The sequence below is a fragment of the Dryobates pubescens genome, chromosome 39 (assembly GCF_014839835.1).
Source record: "Dryobates pubescens isolate bDryPub1 chromosome 39, bDryPub1.pri, whole genome shotgun sequence".
Taxonomy (NCBI): Eukaryota; Metazoa; Chordata; class Aves; order Piciformes; family Picidae; genus Dryobates; species Dryobates pubescens.
The window spans coordinates 1,086,432-1,108,409 of record NC_071650.1 but is presented as its reverse complement, the minus strand read 5'-3'; the positions used below and the strand labels follow the sequence as shown (position 1 = coordinate 1,108,409).

The following is a 21,978-nucleotide window of genomic DNA, read 5'->3' as shown; positions in this document are numbered from 1 at the left end:
AGGAGAGGCTGAGGGAGCTGGGGTTGCTTAGCCTGGAGAAGAGAAGGCTCAGGGGAGACCTTCTTGCTCTCTACAACTCCCTGAAGGGAGGTTGTAGACAGCTGGGGCAACCAGCACCAGAACAAGAGGACACAGTCTCAAGCTGCACCAGGGGAAGTTTAGGCTGGAGGTGAGGAGAAAGTTCTTCCCAGAAAGAGTCATTGGCCATTGGGATGTGCTGCCCAGGGGGGTGGTGGAGTCCCCATCCCTGGGGGTGTTTAAAAAGAGCCTGGATGAGGCAGTCAGTGCCATGGGTTAGTTGATTAGTTAGGGTTGGGTGCTAGGTTGGACTTGATGATCTCTGAGGTCTTTTCCAACCTGGTTCATTCTGTAAGAAGAATCCCTGAGAGTGACACTTGCACAGTGCTGGTGTCCAGAGTCTGTTACTCACCTTGTTATTTTTTCTCCTTCCCCCCCCCAGCAAGACCTCAACTAGTTCAATCAACACTGGACCAGTTTATTCCCTACAAGGGCTGGAAGCTGTATTTCTCTGAAGGTATTTTCAGACCAAACCCAACCACAGCCAGTATTTGATTCTGTTTTTCTTTTCTTTCTTTTCCTTTCCTTGTTTCCTTCTTTTTCTAGAACTAGTTAGCAGGGGGGGGGTGAGGAGTTCAACAGAAAGCAACTGCAATTCAGGTTTGTTCTGTGCAAACATGGGGATGATTGGAGATTTCAGTCCTGGGGCACACTGTCATTTCTGTGGGCTCCAGACCCTGCAAAGGAATCTCAGCAGTGTAAAACTTCACCTTTCTGGAATCTCTTTCATGAGCCACACAGACTTCCAGCCTGTCAAAGATCTCTGTGGTCCTTTTATCCCTCCCTTCTGCCTGCCTGCCTCCCCTTCCTTCTGCCTGCCTGCCTCCCCTCCCTTCTGCCTGCCTGCCTCCCCTCCCTTCTGCCTGCCTGCCTCCCCTCCCTTCTGCCTGCCTCCCCTCCCCTCCCTTCTGCCTGCCTCCCTCCCCTCCCTTCTGCCTGCCTCCCCTCCCTTCTGCCTGCCTGCCTCCCCTCCCTTCTGCCTGCCTCCCCTCCCTTCTGCCTGCCTGCCTCCCCTCCCTTCTGCCTGCCTGCCTCCCCTCCCTTCTGCCTGCCTCCCTCCCCTCCCTTCTGCCTGCCTCCCCTCCCCTCCCCTCCCTTCTGCCTGCCTGCCTCCCCTCCCCTGCCCTCTGCCTGCCTCCCCTCCCCTGCCCTCTGCCTCCCCTCCCCTCCCCTCCCCTCCCTTCTGCCTGCCTGCCTCCCCTGCCCTCTGCCTGCCTCCCCTCCACCTCCCCTCCCCAGCTCCCTCCCCTGTGCCTGCCTCCACAGAGCTCTGCTTTTGGAACAGGTCTTGCAGCAAAGCATTGCTGTGACCCCACAGAGATTTGTCACCTTCCTCAGTTTGGGACTGCAGGCAAAAAACCAGCCCAAGCATGGAAAGAGAAATTGCCCCTGGTTTCTGTGTTCTGTGAAAAGGGAATGCTCCCTTTCTGTCCCTTGCTGAGGGGCTGTGTTCCTCCTTTGGCAGCTTACTCTGACAAGTCTCCCTTTGTGCAGAAGACTCAAGCATTTGAGAGCTTTTTCATGCAGCGCATTGACCTTTATGATAAGGTAAAAAAACCCCCCCAGCCCCAGCCAAAGCCACCCACTCCAACATCCTGGTGTTGCTAGAATACCATTGAAAGTGTGTGTCTTATCTGCCTGAGGTAGGAGAGAGTCACAGAACTGTCAGGGCTGGAAGGGACCTCAAGGAGCAGCCAGCTCCAACCCCCCTGCCATGGGCAGGGACACCTCACACTACAGCAGGTTGCTCACAGCCACCTCCAGCCTGGCCTGAAAAACCTCCAGGCAGGAGGCTTCCACCACCTCCCTGGGCAACCTGTGCCAGTGTCTCACCATCCCCATGGGCAAGAACTTCTTCCTGACAGCCAATCTGAATCTCCCCACTTCTACTTTTGCTCCATTCCCCCCAGTCCTATCACTCCCTGACACCCTCAGGAGTCCCTCCCCAGCTTTCTTGGAGCCCTCTTCAGATCCTGCTTGGCCACAAGAAGGTCTCCTGGGAGCCTTCTCCTCCCCAGACTGCACAACCCTAACTCTCTCAGGCTGTCTCCAGAGCAGAGCAGCTCCAGCCCTCTGCTCACCCTCCTGGCCCTTCTCTGGACCCCTTCCAGCACCTCCAGATCCTTCCTGGAAGAGAGGCTCCAGAGCTGGCCCCAGAGCTCCAGGTGGGGTCTCAGCAGAGTGGAGCAGAGGGGCAGAATCCCCTCCCTGGCCCTGCTGGCCACACTTCTCTTAGATCCTTCTCTTCCCCAGACTGAACAACCCCAACTGTCTCAGCCTGCCCTCACAGGGAAGGAGCTGCCAGGGCTTGGATGAAGTATTTTTGACAGTTTGGAGTGTCTTTGTGACTTGAAATGTTTCACAGGATGAAATAGAAAGGAAAGGAAGTATTCTTGTGGATTACAAGGAGATAGCAGAAGACAAAGAGCTGACCAAGGCAATACCAAATATATCTACTGAATTAAGGGATATGCCTCAGAAAATCCTGGACTGTATGGGCCTGGCAATTCATCAGGTAAATCAATGTCCTAGTGAGAGCCCCAGGGCTCTCAGCCTCTCCTCACCAGGCAGTGCTCCAGGCCCTTCAGCAGCCTTGCAGCCCTCCCTTGGACTCTCCCCAGCAGATCCCTGTCCCTCCTGAGCTGGGGAGCCCAGAGCTGGATGCAATGCTCCAGGTGGGACTTCACTGGGGCAGAGTAGAGGAGGAGGAGAACCTCCCTGGATCTGCTGGCCACACTCCTCTGAATGCCCCCCAGGATCCCCTGGCCCCCAGGGCACATTGCTGTCCCCTGCAGAACTTGCTGCCCCCCAGCACTCCCAGGGCTGCTCCACAGGGCTGCTCTCCAGCAGATCCCCTCCCAACCTGTCCTGCTGCAGTTTATTCTTCCTCCCCAGCTGCAGGACTCTGCACTGATCCTTGCTGAGCCTCAGTAGGTTCCTCTGTGCCCAGCTCTCAGCCTGCCCAAGTCTCTGCATGGCCTCACAGCCTTCAGGGGTCTCAGCCAAGCCTCCAAGTTTGGTCTCATTAGTCAAAAAACCCAGTGGTAACCAAGGTGGGCAGCAAAGTGAAGCCACCTTTGTGCATGTTCTCTCCTGCCTAGGTGCTAACAAAGGACCTTGAGAGGCATGCTGCAGAGCTGCAGGTGCAGGAGGGACTGCCACTGGATGGAGAACCCATCATAAATGTGCCTCTCATCCACGCTAGGTAATGGGTGTGGAGTACTTGGGTGGATGCTGGGGGTTTTTCCCCCCACATGCTTCTAGAGCAATGCTTGTCAGTGTCCATGCCTGCTCCTTGTCTATTTTATCTGGAGAGATGCCATTCTGTGAAGCTGTTTCCAGGAGAGCAGGCTGTGCTTTGCTCTTTCAGCCCCCATGACTAATATCCTTGTGAAGGAAGGCAGATGCAGCCTGACAAAAGCAGGTTGTTCAGCCTGGAGAAAAGAAGGCTCTCCAGAGCAGGCTCTCTTCAACTCAGCACCTCAACAAAGTTCAGCCCTTGGAGAGGTTGCTGTGGAACTGTGAGATCCCACTGAGGAGATGACATCTGTGCTGCACCATCACCAGGAGGAGAGTACAGAGAGCCACAGGGATGATGAAGGGACTGAACATCAGCTGTGAAGAGAGGCTGAGAGCCCTGGGGCTGTTCCCTCTGGAGAGGAGGAGGCTGAGAGGGGATCTGACCAATGACTACCAATAGCTGAGGGGTGGGGGTCAGGATGAAGGGCTCAGGCTTCTTTGGTGGTGTTAATTAAGAGAATGTTAATGGGTTGGAAGGGACCTCCAGGGAGCTTCCAATTCAACCTCCAGAGAGCATCCAGCCCAACCCCTCTGCCAGAGCAGCATCACCCAGGGCAGGTCACACAGGAATGCATCCAGGAGGGTTTGGAAAGGCTCCAGAGAAGGAGACTCCACAAGCTCCCTGGGCAGCCTGCTCCAGGCCTCCAGCAGCCTCACACCAAAGAAGTTTTGATTCATAGATATATGGAATGGTTTGGGTTGGAAAGGACCTTGGAGGTCAGCCAGTTCCAACCCCCTGCCATGGGCAGGGACACCTCCCACCAGCCCAGCTTGCTCAAGGCCTCATCCAGCCTGGCCTGCAGCACCTCCAGGGAGGAGGCAGCCACAGCCTCCCTGGGCAGACTGTTCCAGTGCCATCTCCTGAGGCAGACTGGGAAGGCTGAGCTGAGCCAGCAATGTGCTCTCATGGCCAAGAGGGCCAATGGCATCCTAGGGTGCATGAAGAAGAGTGTGGCCAGCAGGTCCAGGGAGGTTCTCTCTCTCTGCCCTGCAGAGCCCTCTGGAATACTGCATCCAGTTCTGGGCTCCCCAGTTCAAGAGAGACAGGGAACTACTGGAGAGAGTCCAGCAGGGGAACACAAAGATGAGGGGACTGAAGGAGAGGCTGAGAGCCCTGGGGCTGCTTAGCCTGGAGAGGAGCAGCCTGAAGGCCTTCTTATCAAGAGCTAAAGGGTGGATGGCAGGAGGCTGGAGCCAGACTCTGCTCAGTGGTGCCCAGGGAGAGGGCAAGGGGCAGTGGACACAGCCTGGAAGGCAGGAGGTGCCACAGGAGCAGAAGGACTGAATTCTTGCCTGTGAGGGTGGCAGGGCAGTGGGGCAGGCTGCCCAGAGAGGTCACCGCTGTAGTGTGCCAGCTGTGGCCCTGCCGGCGGCCGTGGGAGTCTCGGCTGCTTGCTTAGCCTTGGTGTGGGGGTTTGTGGTGGGGGTTTGGTTGGGGCTTTTTGGTTTTGGTGGCAGTTGTGTGGGTTGGTGCTTGGGGTTGTTGCTGCTGCTCTGCTTTCCAGCTGTCAGTGCTTCCCTTGTGTGCAGGGTGTACAACTATGAGCCCCTCACCCAGCTGAGGAACCTCCGCGCCAACTGCTACGGCAAATACCTGGCCCTGCGCGGCACCGTGGTGCGAGTCAGCAACATCAAACCCCTCTGCACCAAGCTGGCCTTTGTCTGTGGCACCTGTGGGGATGTTCAGAGTGTTCCCCTGCCTGATGGAAAGTACACCCTTCCAACTAAGGTGAGCCAAAACCTTTTGGCTTCCTGCTCTTCCCTTATGCGTAGTGATTTGACAGCTAGCAGCACCGCTGCTGTCAGGCACAGAATGGGCTGGGCTGGAAGGGACCTCCCAAGCCCTCCCAATCCAGTCCAAGCCCTCTGCACTCAGCAGGGACATCCTCCACTAGAGCAGGTTGCCCAGAGCCCTGTCCAGCCTCACCTTGAATATCTCCAGGGATGAGGCCCCAGCCCCTCCATGGGCAGCCTGCTGCAGTGTTCCAGCAGCCTCCTGGTGCAGAACTTGTTCCTCACATCCAATCTCAATCTGCTCTGCTCTCATTCCAAACCATTGCCCCTGGTCCTGTCCCTGCAGGCCTTTGGGAACAGTCCCTCTGCAGCCTTCTTGTAGCCCCTTCAGGTACTGGCAGGCTGCTCTGAGGTCTGCCTGGAGCCTTCTCTTCTCCATGCTGAACAGCCCCAACTCTCTCAGCCTGTGCCTATAGGGGAGGTTCTCCAGCCCTCTGAGCATCTTTGTGGCCTCCTCTGAATCCTCTCCAGCAGCTCCAGGTCTTCCTTGTGCTGGGAGTAGCAGAACTGGAGGCAGCACTGCAGGTGGGGTCTGAGCTAGGGTTCAGATGTCTGTGCTTGACAGCTCTTTGTTGATCCCATGCTAATTTGTAGCCCTCTTTAACAAGGGTGTTTCCCCAAAAGGTGTTCATGAAGTGCTTTCATTTTTCTTAATCCCAGTTTATTCACTGTTTTAATCCCAGTTTTTCCCATTGGGATTCAAGCTGAAAGGCTGAGACTGACCCAGGGTTGCTGTTGTTGCAGTGCCTGGTTCCTGAGTGCCGTGGCCGCTCCTTCACACCTGACAGAAGCTCTCCTTTGACCACTACAGTGGACTGGCAGTCTGTCAAGTAAGCAGCTCCCCCCCTCCTGCTCCAAGGTGGAGTGCAGGACTTCATGTGTTAAGCCACCTCCTTGGAAAGTCCTCCTGCCCTGGCTGGATGAGGGGACTGAGTCCATCAGCAGTGAATTTGCTGATGACACCAAGCTGGGGGCAGGAGTTGATCTGTTAGAGGGTAGGAGAGCTCTGCAGAGGGACCTGGACCAGGTGGGCAGAGTCCAAGGGCAGGAGATTGAACACATCCAAGTGCTGGGTTCTACACAATGGCCACAACAACCCCAGGCAGTGCTACAGGCTGGGGTCAGAGTGGCTGGAGAGCAGCCAGGCAGAGAGGGACCTAGGGGTACTGGTTGATAGTAGGCTGAACATGAGCCTGCAGTGTGCCCAGGTGGCCAAGAAGGCCAATGGCATCCTGGCCTGGAGCAGGAACAGTGTGGCCAGCAGGAGCAGGGAAGTCCTTGTGCCCTGTGCTCAGCACTGGTCAGGCCACACCTTGAGTCCTGTGTCCAGTTCTGGGCTCCTCAGTTTGGGAAAGATGTTGAGGTGCTGGAAGGTGTCCAGAGACTGTGTCCTCTTGTTCTGGCTGCCTGGCAGAAGAGACCAACCCCCACCTGGCTGCAACCTCCCTTCAGGTAGTTGTAGACAGCAAGAAGGTCTCCTCTGAGCCTCCTCTTCTCCAGGCTGAACACCCCCAGCTCCCTCAGCCTCTCCTCACAGGGCTGTGCTCCAGACCCCTCCCCAGCTTTGTTGCCCTTCTCTGGACACCTTCCAGCACCTCAACCTCTTTCCTAAACTGAGGAGCCCAGAACTGGACACAGGACTCAAGGTGTGGCCTAACCAGTGCAGTGTACAGGGGCAGAATGACCTCCCTGCTCCTGCTGGCCACACTGTTCCTGCTCCAGGCCAGGATGCCCTTGGCCTTCTTGGCCACCTGGGCACACTGCAGGCTCATGTTCAGCTGCTGTCCACCAGTACCCCCAGGTCCCTCTCTGCCTTAATGCTTTCTCTATCACTGCTTAATGTCTACAGTTTCATCAAATCCTGACCTGAGGATGGTCTTCTCCAAACTCAGCACTGCTGGTTCTGGAGTTTCTTGGGGCAGTTGCTGCTGCCTCCTCTTTCAGGTTGGAAAGGAGGTTGTGGAGTCTCCTTCCCTGGAGCCTTTCCAGCCCTGTCTGGCTGTGTTCCTGTGTGACCTGTGCTGGATTCCATGGCCCTGCTCTGGCAGGGGGCTCGGACTGGAGGATCTCTGGAGGTCCCTTCCAGCCCCTAAGCTCCTGTGAGTGCCTGGGAGCAGGCAGCTGGAGGTGTGGTGAGCTGGAGCTGCTGTGCCTCCTGTTTTGCAGGGTGCAGGAGCTGAGCTCAGACGAGCAAGGGGAAGCAGGGCGAATCCCTCGCACCATCGAGTGCGAGCTGGTGCAGGACCTCGTGGACAGCTGTGTCCCAGGAGATCTGGTCACAGTCACAGGGATAGTCAAGGTGTCAAGCACTGAGGAAGGTAAAACATTTCATCTGAGAAACCTTCTCCCTTAGGTGGGGGTTTTCCTGGTGATTACACAAGAGCACCACCACCTTACAGAGTCATAGAATTGTCAGGGTTGGAAGGGACCTCGAGGACCATCCAGGTCCAGCCCCCATGCCATGGGCAGGGACACTTTCCACTGGACCAGGACCACTTTCCACTTTCCACTAGACCAGGTCTTTTCCAGCTGAAACAATTCTACCATTCTACTTCCAGGCAGGGGACATCCACAGCCTCCCTGGGCAACCTGTGCCAGTATCTCCCCACCCTCACTCTAAAGAATTTCTTCCTAATCTCCAGTCTAAATCTCCCCTCCTCCAGCTTCAATCCATTCCCCTCTCATCCTCTCACTCCAAGCCCTTATCAAAAGTCCCTCCCCAGCTCTCCTGGAGCCCCTTCAGGTACTGCTCTAAGGTCTCCTTGGAGCCTTCTCTCCAAGCTAAACAGCCCCAACTCTCTCAGCCTGTACCTATAGCAGGCTGAGAGCAGCACCTGGAGGAAAGGACCTGGGAGTGCTGGTGGACAACAGGCTGAGCATGAGCCAGCAACGTGGCCTAAAATGGTCACACCTTGTGGGCAAGAAGGCCAATGGCAGCCTGGGCTGCAAGGAGTGTGGCCAGCAGGTCAAGGGAGGTTCTGCTCCCCCTCTGCTCTGCCCTGCTGAGGCCTCATCTGCAGCACTGTGTCCAGTTCTGGACTCCCCAGTTCCACAAGGACAGGGAACTCCTGGAGAGAGTCCAGCAGAGAGCCACTGAGCTGCTGAGGGCACTGAACATCACCTTGTGAGGAGAGGCTGAGAGCCCTGGGGCTGCTGAGCCTGGAGAGGAGCAGCCTGAGGGGGAGCTCAGCAATGCTGATCAATAGCTGAAGGGTGAGTGGCAGGAGGCTGGAGCCAGACTCTTCCCAGTGGTGCCCAGGGACAGGGCAAGGAGCAATGGACAGAGACTGGAACCCAGGAGGTGCCACATGAGCAGGAGGAACAAATTCTTCCCTGTGAGGGTGGCAGAGCACTGGGACAGGCTGCCCAGAGAGGCTGTGGAGCCTCCATCTCTAGAGGCTTTCCAAGCCCTACCCCTGTGTGACTGCCTCTGGGTGCCCTGCTCTGGCAGGGGCTGGGCCTGGATGCTCTCCAGAGGCCCCTGCCAGTCTGTACTGGCTAATGCTGCAGTGCTCATAGCAAAGCCCTCTCTGGACCAGGCTGTGACACACTCCTTTGCTGCTGCCTCACTGACACTTGGGATTTGCTTAACCTTTTCCATTTAGCACCCACAGAAAATGCTTCATCACTAAGGCAAATGTTTCCTCCTCCTCTACTAGGAATTGGTTTTGGAAACCAAGGGATGGAAACAGTTTACATTCAACTTCCTTGTGACCCCCTTGATGGGTGTTCAAAGTACTGTGTGGAGCTGGAGCTTAGGGACATGGTTTGGTCTTGAGCCTTTAGGGCTGGGCTGGATGGGCTTGGAGGTCTCTTCCCAGCAGCCACATCCTGTGAATAATGGGAAGAAGGTAAAATTCCTGCCCAAAGGCATTGCTCCTGGGAGAAAAGGCTCTATGCATGCAGCCTCCCAGCCCAGTCAAAGCTTTTCTAAAGGGGGGCAACTGAAAGGAAAAGGTAACTGGAGGGGGACAGAGGGAGGCTGGAGTGGGACAGAGGGAGGCCAGAGTGGGAGGCAGAGGGAAGCCAGGGAGGGGGGCAGAGGGAGGTTGGAGTGGGAGGCAGAGGGGAAGCTGGAAGGGGACAGAGGGAGGCCAGAGTGGGAGGCAGAGGGAAGCTGGAGGAAGTCAGATTTAGCCTGGAGATGAGGAAGGAATTCTTTCCAGTGAGGGTGGGGAGACTCTGGCACAGGTTGCCCAGGGTGGCTGTGGCTGCCTCCTCCCTGGAGGTGTTGCAGGCCAGGCTGGATGAGGCCTTGAGCAAGCTGGGCTGGTGGGAGGTGTCCCTGCCCATGGCAGTGGGTTGGGACTGGATGATGTGTAGGTTGCCTTCCCACCCAACCCATTCCTTGAATCTCTGAAGATTCTTTTGCATCAGCCTCTGAAAATGCAGGTTTGTTTTGAGTCCCCTGAACAAGAACATTTTGCATGTGGCTGTAGTGAACATTTCTGACTTCCCCTATGCCATTTGTAAACAATATCAGTACCTAAGGACAGGGAGGGGGGGAAAAAGCCCAACAAAACAAAACTATTCCTTCACCCTTTCTCATTTTCCACCCCCCTTCCCAGGAGCTTCTAGAAATAAGAATGACAAATGTATGTTCTTGCTGTACATTGAGGCAAACTCTGTCAGCAACAGCAAAGGGCAAAACCAAAAGAGTTTTGATGAGGAGACCTTTCACAGACCCTTCATGGAGTTCTCCCTGAAAGACCTCTATGCTGTGCAAGAAATCCAAGCTGAGGAAAATCTCTTCAGGCTCATTGTGAAGTGAGTTGTGTCCTGGGGGGGAATCAGCCTGGGTGGGCCCTGTGTGACAGCTACACAGCTCTGCACTGCCTGAGGCTTGTGGACTAGACACCACAGGGGCTCAGCAGGCTTTAGGGGAAGTGGAAGTGTTGTAGTGGGGGTTGTTAGGATGTTGGGAAGGACTTAAGGACACAGAGAAGTTAGGAGTGATGCAGTTCAACCTTGAGACAGAAAGCTGTGGGAAGTGGGGAGATTCAGATTGGATGTTAGGAAGAAGTTCTTGCCCATGAGGGTGGTGAGACACTGGCACAGGTTGCCCAGGGAGGTGGTGGAAGCCTCCTGCCTGGAGGTTTTTCAGGCCAGGCTGGCTGTGAGCAACCTGCTGTAGTGTGAGGGGGGAGGGGTTTTGGAACTGGCTGATCCTAGAGGTGCCTTCTAACCCTGACAATTCTCTGATTCTGTTCTTTGTATTTCAGCTCCCTTTGTCCTGCAATCTATGGCCATGAGGTGAGTAACTTGGCAGCTCTGCTTGCAACTTCACCTGGAAATATTTATGCCACAGTAAACTCCTAATGGAATCTTCTCTGAAGAGAGGCTGGGAGAGCTGGGGCTGTTCAGCCTGGAGAGGAGAAGGCTCCAGGGAGAGCTCAGAGCTGCAGTTCAGGATCTGCAGGGGAGCTGCAGGCAGGCTGGGGAGGGACTGTTCAGAAGGGCTTGGAGTGCTAGGCCCAGGGGCAAGGGTTTGAAAGTGGAGCAGGGCAGCTTGAGGTTGGCCCTCAGGAGGAAGTTGTGCCCAAGGAGAGTGGGGAGACACTGGCACAGGCTGCCCAGGGCTGGGCTTGAGGCCCCATGCCTGGAGCCCTTGAAGCTGAGCCTGGCTGTGTCCCTGTGCAGCCTGCTCTAGCTGGAGGTGTCCCTGCTGAGTGCAGGGGGCTTGCACAGGATGCCCTTGGAGGCTGCCTCCCAGCCCAGTGCAGTCTGTGATTTCTAAAGCTTATCTCAGGTGGGGAGAAGGGACAGGGACTGTTCACAGCTGCCTGTGACTGACTGGCACAAGGAGGTGGCAGCCACCAGAAGGAAAGGGCTACCACAGCCAGTCCTAGGGAGCTGTCAGTGTTGCTGATACTTAACTGGTGCTTGTCTCTACCACTACAGATTGTCAAGGCAGGTTTGGCCCTGGCATTATTTGGAGGCTGTCAGAAGTTTGTAGATGACAAGAACAGAATCCCAGTACGAGGAGATCCACATGTTCTGGTGGTGGGAGACCCAGGACTAGGAAAAAGCCAGATGCTGCAAGTATGGCTTGGTTGATTCTGCTGCCTGGTTGCCTTCTTCTCTGACTTTTGTGTTATTGCCTTGACCTCTTGTAAGCAGGTTAGGATAAGCCAAGCCCAAAGGCTGCTTGGGCCTGGCTGGAGCTATCTTGTCCTGTAGCTTGCCTCAAGCACAGGGTAGCAGCCAAAGGAGTCCCTTGCTGTCCTCCTCCTCCTTCCAGGGAGCCTTGCAGCAGGCATTTCAACACCCTTTGCAGTACCAGTGCTGTGCCCAAGGTCCTGGGCATTTGGTGACACAGTAGGGCATGGCTGTGCCCCAAGTGCTGTGAGCAAAGTTGGTCCTGTTTGCCAGATGGGGCCTTGGGGTTGCAAGAAGTTACAACCTTCAAACATCTGAAGCCTCCAGAGATCTGAAGAGCTTTAAATCTTTACTGCTGAACTCCAGGTTTGCAGTGCCCTGGGGCAATGGGAGTGGAGTCTGTGGGGATGGGGAGCACCCACAGGTACCCCAACACAAGGGGTGTCCCAGCCACTGCTGGGGTCCTCATGGTTGCTGCTGGTAGTGGTGAAGAAGCCCTCCAGCATGCTCTTCCAGTACTGAAAGGTGGGATGCTCCTCAGGCCTCTCCTTCCAGCACTGCATCATCAGTTTGCCCAGCTCCCACAGGCAGTTGTCTGTGCTCCAGTTTCTCTGTCACATCCCTGTGAGGACAACACATGTGGCACTGAGCTGGCACTCTGAGGACAACACACAGAGCCCCCCAAATTTCCCAGTCCCTTGGGAAAGCTTCCTTCTCCCCAAGAGCCAGCAAACAGAGAGAGGGCATTCTGCCCCTGTGCTCTGGGGGAGACCTCACTTGGAGTACTGTGGCCAGCTCTGGGGCCCCCAACACAGGAGAGACCTGAAGCTGAAGGAGGGGTTCCAGAGGAGGGGTCAGAAGGCTGTAGCACCTCTCCTATCAGGACATAATGAGAGAGTTGGGGCTGTTCAGCCTGGAGAGGAGAAGGCTCCAGGGAGACCTCAGAGCTGCAGTTCAGGATCTGCAGGGGAGCTGCAGGCAGGCTGGGCAGGGACTGTTCAGAAGGGCTTGGAGTGCTAGGCCCAGGGGCAATGGTCTGAAAGTGGAGCAGGGCAGCTTGAGGTTGGCCCTCAGGAGGAAGTTGTGCCCAAGGAGAGTGGGGAGACACTGGCACAGGCTGCCCAGGGCTGGGCTTGAGGCCCCATGCCTGGAGCCCTTGAAGCTGAGCCTGGCTGTGTCCCTGTGCAGCCTGCTCTAGCTGGAGGTGTCCCTGCTGGGTGCAGGGGAGTGCACAGGATGCTCTTGGAGGCTTCTTCCTGACCCAATGCAATCTGTGAACAGCTTTGCTGTTGGACCACATAAAGCAGGAAGACTCAAATTCAGCTGTACTTTGAGTTGCTGTGAAATTCTTCACCTTGGCAGGGGACTACAGCAGTCCTTTGTCTTCCAGGCAGTGTGCAACGTGGCTCCTCGAGGTGTGTATGTTTGTGGCAACACCTCCACCAGCTCTGGCCTGACTGTTACCCTGTCTAGAGATGGTGCTTCTGGGGATTTTGCCTTGGAAGCTGGTGCCCTGGTGCTTGGAGATCAAGGTAACAGATGCAGTGTGACAGGTTTGGTGTGACTGCCTGGGGGGGCAGGGGTAGTGTGCTGCTGAGTCTCTGAGTGCTGCAATGTGCTGGGTTTTGAGTTCTCTGAGTCTGAATGGGGAGAGCACAAGGATGGGCAGCAGCAGTGGCAGCATATCCCATTAGTGACAGGGTAATAGAGAAGGGCCTGGGAGTGCTGGGGGGCAGCAAGTTCTGCAGGGGACAGCAATGTGCCCTGGGGGCCAAGAAGGCCAAAGGGCTCCTGGGGGGCATTCAGAGGAGTGTGGCCAGCAGATCCAGGGAGGTTCTCCTCCCCCTCTGCTCTGCCCTGCTGAGACCTCTCCTGCAATATTGCATCCAGCTCTGGGCTCCCCAGCTCAGGAGGGACAGGGATCTGCTGGGGAGAGTCCAAGGGAGGGCTGCAAGGCTGCTGAAGGGCCTGGAGCACTGCCTGGTGAGGAGAGGCTGAGAGCCCTGGGACTGTTCAGTCTGGAGAGGAGAAGGCTGAGAGGGATCTGATCAATGTCTATCAATAGCTGAGGGCTGGGGTCAGGAAGGAAGGACAGGGACAGCTTCTGCTCACTGCACCCTGTGATAGGCCAAGGGGCAATGGATGGAAGCTGCAGCACAGGAGGTTCCACCTCAACATGAGGAGGAACTTCTTCCCTGTGAGGGTCCCAGAGCCCTGGAGCAGGCTGCCCAGAGAGGTTGTGGAGTCTCCTTCTCTGGAGCCTTCCCAGCCCTGTCTGGCTGTGTTCCTGTGTGACCTGTGCTGGATTCTGTGGTCCTGCTCTGGCAGGGGGCTTGGACTGGAGGATCTCCAGAGATCCCTTGTCCTACCCCAGGGTGCAGAGAGCAGAGCCTGTCCCCTCCCTCCTGACCCCTAGCCCTCAGATATTCATAGACAATGATCAGATTCCCTCTCAGACTTTGTTCTGTGTTCATTTCTTGCAGGAATCTGTGGAATAGATGAATTTGATAAGATGGGAAGCCAGCACCAGGCTTTGCTGGAAGCCATGGAACAGCAGAGCATCAGCCTTGCCAAGGCTGGCATCGTCTGCAGCCTGCCCGCCCGCACCTCAATTGTGGCGGCAGCCAACCCGGTGGGAGGACATTACAACAAAGCCAGGACAGTGTCTGAGAACCTCAAGTGAGCACTGCTGGGCTTGGCAGACAGGAGCAGAGGCTCCTGACAGTCTTGTAGAGTCATGGAATCGATTGTCAGGGTTGGAAGGGAGCTCAAGGAGCATCCAGTTCCAACCCCTCTGCCACGGGCAGGGACACCTCACACTACAGCAGGCTGCTCACAGCCACAGCCAGCCTGGCCTGAACAACCTCCCTGAAGCCTTATGCTCTCCAGACTGAACTCTCTCAGTCTGTCCTCATAGCAGAGCAGCTCCAGCCCTCTGCTCACCCTTGTGGCCCTTCTCTGGACCCCTTCCAGCACCTCCAGATCCTTCCTGTAAGTGAGGCTCCAGAGCTGGGCACAGTGCTCAAGCTTGGCTCTGATTGCTTTCTGGTTTCCTGGAGCTGCAATAATTTTCCATGGCTTTTCAGAGTGCAATTGCTGCTCTGCTCCATTCTGGGAGAAGTGTCCCTGAAGGGCAGCAGAGCTGCTGCCAGACAAATTATTGTGGCCTTGCAGTATCTGAAGGGGCTCCAAGAAAGCTGGGGAGGGACTTTTGAGGGTGTCAAGGAGTGATAGGACTGGGGGGAATGGAACAAAACTAGAAGTGGGGAGAGTCAGACTGGATGTCAGGAAGAAGTTCTTGCCCATGAGGGTGGTGAGACACTGGCACAGGTTGCCTAGGGAGGTGGTGGAAGCCTCCTGCCTGGAGGTATAAGGCTAGGCTGGATGTGGCTGTGAGCAACCTGCTGCAGTGTGAGGGGTTGGAACTGGCTGATCCTTGAGGTCCCTTCCAACCCTGGCAGTTCTGTGAGTCCATGTGATTTTGACTCTTTCCTGAGCACTCGGTGGCTTTCTTGCCTTTCCTTTAGAATGGGGAGCGCCCTGCTGTCCAGGTTTGACCTGGTTTTCATCCTGCTGGACACCCCAAACGAAGACCACGACCACCTGCTGTCAGAGCACGTCATGGCCATCCGGGCCGGGAAGCCGGCAGCCTGCGCCGGCGCCACGGCCTCTCGGAGCAGCGCGCCGGAACGCTCCCTGCTGGAGACTGCCGCCGAGCGGCCGCTGCTGGAGCGCCTCAAGGTAGGACCTGCGCTCTGCCTGCTGTTCCGCCCCCCGCCCGGCTGCGCCTTGCACTGGGACGTGGACAACCCTGATGTGCTGCTTAGAATCATAGAGTGCACTGGGTTGGAAGAGACCTTCAAAGGTCTGGCCTTAAAAACCTCCAGGGATGAGGCTTCCACCACCTCCCTGGGCAACCTGTGCCAGTGTCTCACCACCCTCATGGGCAAGAACTTCTTCCTGACATCCAATCTGAATCTCCCCACTTCTAGTTTTGTTCCATTCCCCCCAGTCCTATCACTCCCTGACACCCTCAAAAGTCCCTCCCCAGCTTTCTTGGAGCCCCCTTCAGATCCTGGAAGGCCACCAGAAGGTATCACAGTATCAGTATAACACTCATTCTCTGCTGGGCAGCTTTCCACCCAGATTTCAGCAGATAAAACCTAGAATATAAAGCTCCTGTGTTAAGATTTATATTGCAAAAGGTTCTGGCAGGCACAAATCTAAGCTGAAGTGAGCTACAAGAAGGATGGGGAGAAGAGAAGGATCAGAGGTGACCTCATTGCCCTCTACAACTACCTGAAAGGAGTTGTAGGGGGCAAGGAGGGGGTTGGTCTCTTCTTCCAGGCAAGCAGCACCAGAACAAGGGGACACAGTCTCAAGCTGTGCCAGGGGAGGTTTAGACTCGAGGTGAGGAGAAAGTTCTTCACTGAGCGAGTCGTTCGTCATTGGGATGTGCTGCCCAGGGAGGTGGTGGAGTCCCCATCCCTGGAGGTGTTCAAGGGGAGATTGGATGTGGCACTTGGTGCCATGGTCTAGTTGTGAGGTCTGTTGGGACAGGTTGGACTTGATGATCCTTGGGGTCTCTTCCAACCTTAGTTATACTGTGAGACTGTGAATGTGTTCCCAAAGGCCACCAGGGGCAATGGTTTGAAATGAGAGCAGAGCAGACTGAGATTGGAGGTGAGGAACAAGTTCTGCACCAGCAGGCTGCTGGAACACTGCAGCAGGTTGCCCAGGGAGGTGGCTGAGGCCTCATCCCTGGAGATACTCAAGGTGAGGCTGGAGAGGGCTCTGGGCAACCTGGAGGATGTCCCTGCTGAGTGCAGGGGGGGTTGGACTGGCTGAGCTTTGGAGGTGCCTGCCAGCCCAGGGCACGCTTTTGTTATAGATGACTCCTGGTAAAAGTTTTTGGTAACAGTTTTATTGGCACTAAAAGGCAATAAAAGGCAATAAAAGCAATAAAAGCAATAAAAGCAATAAAAGCAATAAAAGCAATAAAAGCAAGCAAAGCAGCGCGCTGGGCCTGAGAGGGGACAGCAGTCCACCTCCACAGGACAACCTTACAATAGCTTTTTCATCTTATATAGTTACATCATCTACATAAGCAAACTTATGCTAAATAGAAGGCAGGCATATGATAATGAGTCTTAGAATAGGTGGTCAGATCCCTTCTGCCTACTTTCGGTGTGGTAAGGGTCAAAGTATCCGCTTTCACACATGCTCAGTTATCCAGGCTTCTTATCTGAAGAAAACAAATTCCTAGTTCTGAATGTTTATCTTTAAGACAGCTTCTGCTCAGCCCTTCTGTCTCCAATTAAGCCAGACAGTATCCTTGCAAGTCTGCAAGATATGTTTCTTTCCCTTTACCCCCAAAGCAGGCCTCACAAGATCCTGACCCTTAATCTCAGTGCACTCTAAGTCTTATAACATCCATCACCAGTATATTCATCACGCTGTGATGCTGTGCTTGTCTTTGTGTTGGGCCAGGTGTCAGCAGGAGAACACTTGGATGCCCTCCCCCACCAGCTGCTGCGGAAGTACGTGGGGTACGCCCGGCAGTACGTGCAGCCCCGGCTGGCCGCCGCGGCCGCTGAGGTGCTGCAGGGCTTCTACCTGGAGCTGCGCCGGCAGAACCAGGGGGCGGACGGCACCCCCATCACCACCCGGCAGCTGGAGTCCCTCATCCGCCTCACCGAGGTGAAGCCTCCGCTCTGCCGGCCGGGGAGAGCAGACAGCTGCCTGCGAAGCTGCTGCTGTCCCCTCACACCTCACAGGGTGCCAAAGGGATCCTCCACTCCGAGCCCCCTGCCAGAGCAGGGCCACGGAATGCAGCACAGGGCACACAGGAACGCAGCCAGACAGGGCTGGGAAGGCTCCAGGGAAGGAGACTCCACAACCTCTCTGGGCAGCCTGCTCCAGGGCTCTGGGACCCTCATAGGGAAGAAGTTCCCCCTTGTGTTGAGGTGGAAGCTCCTGGGCTGCAGCTTGCATCCATTGCTCCCTGTCCTGTCACAGGGAGCAAGTGAGCAGAGCCTGTCCCCTCCCTCCTGACCCCCAGCCCTCAGATATTTATAAACACTTCTTAAATGCCCTCTAAGTTAGCTCTTAGCCTGGCAGTGTGGCTCAGTTGGTAGCACATAAGACCCTTAATGGGAATGTTGTGAGTTCAAGCCTGCAGTGGGCAGTAGTGTCCTCCCTACTCTAGTCATGAGGTCTGTGGTGACAGGTTGGACTCGATGATCTTTGAGGTCTCTTCTAACCTTAGTGATACTGAAAGAAAGGTATACTCTCAAAAAGGCACTAAACTCCCAGCTGCAGCCCAAGAATGTGAGTGTGCCAAGAAGTAAAGCCCTTCCCCTCCAGACCCTGCAGGCTCAGGGTCTGTCTCTGCTCCCAAGCACTGTGCCTGTAGAGTGACTGCAGCCTCTTCCCACGTCACCTGCAATAAACCTCGATGGCTTTTGGTGTGCTTTGTTTCAAGGCACGAGCAAGGCTGGAATTGAGGGAGGAGGCCACCAAGGAAGATGCTGAGGACGTGATAGAAATCATGAAGTACAGGTACCACACATGGCTGCAAGGACAAATCAAGCATTTAAGGCTTGGTGGGAAACACAGCTCTGCAGGGGGAAGGAGGAACTTGATCTGGTTCAGGCCCATGATACCAAGCTTCAGATGGGTTGGCTGCTCTTTCCCAGCAGCCCTCAGGCCTTTGAGTCCTGTCATTGGAGCACTTGTGGTGGATCCATGCACAGCAGCTTGGACACAAGGTGCTGCCAGAGGAGCTGTTCTCTCATGTGCTGGCTCTCTTCTTGCAGTTAATCAGTTTAACTTCAAAACTGATGTGGATGACCATTGCTTGGTCTAAGTTCCCTAGGTAATGACTTTCTTACCAGGGGATGGTTTTCTGTGTGGCTTCTGAAGGTTTTGTCAGGGAGTTCGGCTTCTCACAGAATGGCAGTGGTTGGAAGATCATCCAGTCCCACACCCCTGCCAGAGCAGGGCACCCAGAGGCAGTCACACAGGGTTTGGGTCTGAAGTGCTTCCAGAGATGGAGACTCCACAGCCTCTCTGGGCAGCCTGTCCCAGTGCTCTGCCACCCTCACAGGGAAGAATTTGTTCCTCCTGCTCATGTGGCACCTCCTGGGTTCCAGTCTGTGTCCATTGCTCCTTGTCCTGTCCCTGGGCACCACTGAGAACAGTCTGGCTCCAGCCTCCTGCCACTCACCCTTCAGCTCTTGCTGAGCATTGCTGAGCTCCCCCTCAGGCTGCTCCTCTCCAGGCTAAGCAGCTCCAGGGCTCTCAGCCTCTCCTCACAAGGTGATGTTCAGTGTCCTCAGCAGCTCAGTGGCTCTCTGCTGGACTCCCTCCAGGAGTTCCCTGTCCTTATGGAACTGGGGAGCCCAGAACTGGACACAGTGCTCCAGATGAGGCCTCAGCAGGGCAGAGCAGAGGGGGAACAGAACCTCCCTTGACCTGCTGGCCACACTCCTTGCAGCCCAGGCTGCCATTGGCCTTCTTGCCCACAAGGCCACATTGCTGGCTCATGCTCAGCCTCTTGTCCACCAGCACCCCCAGGTCCTTTCCTCCAGGTGCTGCTCTCAGCCTGCTCTTCTCCAGGCTCAATCTCTTGTTGACCTTTCTCCCTTTTGGCTGTGTTTTTCAGCATGCTGGGCACCTACTCAGATGAGTTTGGCAAGCTGGACTTTGAGAGATCCCAGCATGGCTCTGGGATGAGCAATCGGTCGCAGGCCAAGCGATTTGTGTCTGCCCTCAACAGCATTGCAGAGAGGACCTACAACAACCTCTTTGACCTGCAGCAGCTGAGGCAGGTGGCAAAGGAGCTACAGATCCGAGTAAGTTGGGCAAGCAGGTGGTTCTGCAGCACCAGGAGGCACGAGGGGGCAGAGCTGCTCACTGAAAAAGGGCAAGTGGGAAAGGTGCAGCCGTTGTGACTGCCTGCCAGGAGGAGGAGGAAGCAGTGGTAGCTGCTTTGGGGCACAGCAAGCTGCCTGCAGTAGCCTTGGCTGAGGAGGAGCTTTGCTCCTGTCGTGAGCTGTTTGACAGTGACAGCTGCTGGCAGGAGGCAGGGTTGGGTTTGCTTCCAAAGCTGGTCCAGTAGGAGACTCAGCTGCTGTGAGTTTGTGAAAGGCACTTTCCTTCCTCTGGCTCCCCAGGGAACAGAACTATTTCAATGCCTACATGGAGGCTGTTGTGCTGCCCCTGTTCAATTTCATTGTTTCATAGACACATGGAATGGGTTTGGGTTGGAGGGCACCTTAAAGATTATCCAGAACAACCCCCTGCACGGGCAGGGACACCTCCCACTAGCCCAGCTTGCTCAAGGCCTTGAACACCTCCAGGCAGGAGGCATCCACAGCCTCTCTGGGCAACCTGTGCCAGTGTCTCCCCACCCTCACTATAAAGAATTTCTTCCTCATCCCCAGTCTCAATCTCTCCTCCATTGTCCCTTCTGTCCTGTCCCTCCCAGCCCTTGCCCAAAGTCCCTTCCCAGCTCTCCTGGAGCCCCTTCAGGTACTGGAAGGCTGCTCTAAGGTCTCCCTGGAGCCTTCTCTTCTCCAGGCTGAACAGTCCCAACTCTCCCAGGCTGTCCCCACAGCAGAGGTTCTCCAGCCCTCAGATAATCTTTGTGGCCTCCTCTGGACCCCCTCCAGCAGCTCCAGGTCCCTCTTGTGCCAGGTGCCCCAGAGCTGGAGGCAGTGCTGCAGGGGTGGTCTGAGCAGAGCAGAGGGGCAGAATCCCCTCCCTGTGCTGCTGCTCTCCCTGCAGCTCAGCACACAGCTGCCTGCTGAGCCCTGGGGAGCACCACTGCTGAGCAGCCCCCAGCTGGATTTCACTCCATTTCCCAGCTCCACCACAAGTCTCCAACCCTGTTTGGATGTTAACTGTGCATATTCTGTCATACAGGATTGCCACAGAGGGCACTGGCTGTGAGTCCTGTCTTACAGAACAGGCTGCTGCCAGACCTTCCCACATCATTCACTCAGCAGCTGCTTCCCTGCAGCTAATTCAATCAATCCTGATTTTCCCTTTATGGAGAGAATCTTTTTGGCCCCTTTAACGTTCTGCAGCTGTAACAAACTCCACAGCAGCTGTAGGAATCAGGCTGTTCTTTGGTAGATACTTGTGTTTCAGAAGGTGGATTTCTGCCCAGGGAACAGCTTCAGTTCACCAAGCTCTTCCCTTCTCAGCTGTGCTTCAGAGCAGGCCAAATGTCCTTCTGCCCCTTGTGTACTGATTTTGGTCTCTCTCTTCCCCAGGTAGCTGATTTTGAAAGCTTTATTGGATCCCTGAATGATCAAGGTTACCTTCTGAAAAAAGGTGCAAGGCTTTATCAGCTTCAGACAATGTGAGAGGAGCTCCTGTGGCCAACTTCCTTCAGCCACAACCCTTACAGCTGGAAGGGTCTGTGAAGAGGTGATGCCTTGCTCAAGCTGGCTTCCTTTCCTGCTCTGCACCTCTTGTTGTAGCTGAGGTTTGTGTTTGAAATGCCAGCCTGGGTTAAATAATTAGCCACCTCACACTTAGTTAAGTTGTAAAACAGGAAACAGATTTTGTCTTTCATTAAACTTTGCTCTGTGTGAGAAAGATTGGGTGCAGAGCCCTCCAGAGCAGCAGGGAGCACTGCTGTGGGTGCTGCTGGCTGCTGCAAGGGTGATCACTCCAACACACTCCCCCTGTGGCACTCCTTCCCTGCCCCAGAGCAATCTGTGCTCACAGAATCACAGGGTGCTATGGCTTGGAATCAGAGAATGGTAGGGGCTGGAAGGGACCTCAGGAGCTGATCCAGGCCAACCCTGCTGCCAGAGCAGGGTCACCCAGGGCAGGGCCAGGGAGGGGATTCTGCCCCTCTGCTCCACTCTGCTGAGACCCCACCTGGAGCTCTGTGTCCAGCTCTGGAGCCTCTCTTCCAGGAAGGATCTGGAGGTGCTGGAAGGGGTCCAGAGAAGGGCCAGGAGGATGAGCAGAGGGCTGGAGCTGCTCTGCTCTGGAGACAGCCTGAGAGAGTTGGGGTTGTGCAGTCAGGAGAGGAGAAGGCTCTGAGAAGACCTTCTTGTGGCCTTCCAGTATCTGAAGGGGGCTCCAAGAAAGCTGAGTATGGACATTTGAGGGTGTCATGGAGAGACAGGACTGGGGGGAATGGAGCAAAAGTAGAAGTGGGCAGATTCAGATTGGATGTGAGGAAGAAGTTCTTCCCCATGAGGGTGGTGAGAGACTGGCACAGGTTGCCCAGGGAGGTGGTGGAAGCCTCCTGCCTGGAGGTTTTTCAGGCCAGGCTGGCTGTGGCTGTGAGCAACCTGCTGCAGTGTGAGGTGTCCCTGCCCATGGCAGCGGGGCTGGAACTGGCTGCTCCTTGAGGCCCCTTCCAGCCCTGACATTTCTGTGGTTCTCCTGGTGCAGTGGAAGGTGGTTGGAGCAAGCCTCAGAAGCAAATCGCTGCTTGCCCCTGGCAAAGTAAACTACTCTTCTTTCTCCTCGAGTTCAAGTAAAGGTGGGCGAGGAGCAGGCAGCAAGAACAAGAAGGTTCTCTGAGAAACTTCTAGCGCAAACCTTGACCTTCCTTCGTCCAGGGGCTGCTGCGAGCAGCCGGAGCCAGGAGTGCGGCCCCCCGGCACTGCCCCGCCGTGAGGAGGAGCGGGCTGATCCCGCCGCCTTCCTCGCCCCGGGGGTCGCCAGGGAATGAGC

At 55.7% G+C, this 21,978-nt stretch overlaps 1 protein-coding gene across 2 annotated transcripts; it reads left to right on the top strand.

The window, feature by feature from the left end:
* Positions 1-1,543: 1,543 nt before the first annotated feature.
* Positions 1,544-20,798, top strand: MCM8 (minichromosome maintenance 8 homologous recombination repair factor). 2 transcript variants are annotated; one of them, XM_054177238.1, is made up of 16 exons: positions 1,544-1,626; positions 2,444-2,593; positions 3,180-3,283; positions 4,909-5,107; positions 5,917-6,002; positions 7,339-7,490; positions 9,741-9,939; positions 10,395-10,425; positions 11,074-11,214; positions 12,662-12,803; positions 13,755-13,950; positions 14,799-15,012; positions 16,762-16,971; positions 17,756-17,832; positions 18,938-19,127; positions 20,553-20,798. In XM_054177238.1, the coding sequence occupies exons 1-16, from the start codon at positions 1,600-1,602 to the stop codon at positions 20,643-20,645; spliced, it is 2,211 nt and encodes a 736-aa protein (XP_054033213.1). In that variant the 5' UTR covers positions 1,544-1,599; the 3' UTR covers positions 20,646-20,798. The 2 variants fall into 2 exon arrangements, with proteins under 2 accessions (XP_054033213.1, XP_054033214.1); XM_054177239.1 differs by lacking the exon at positions 11,074-11,214.
* The last annotated feature ends 1,180 nt before the right edge of the window (positions 20,799-21,978 follow it).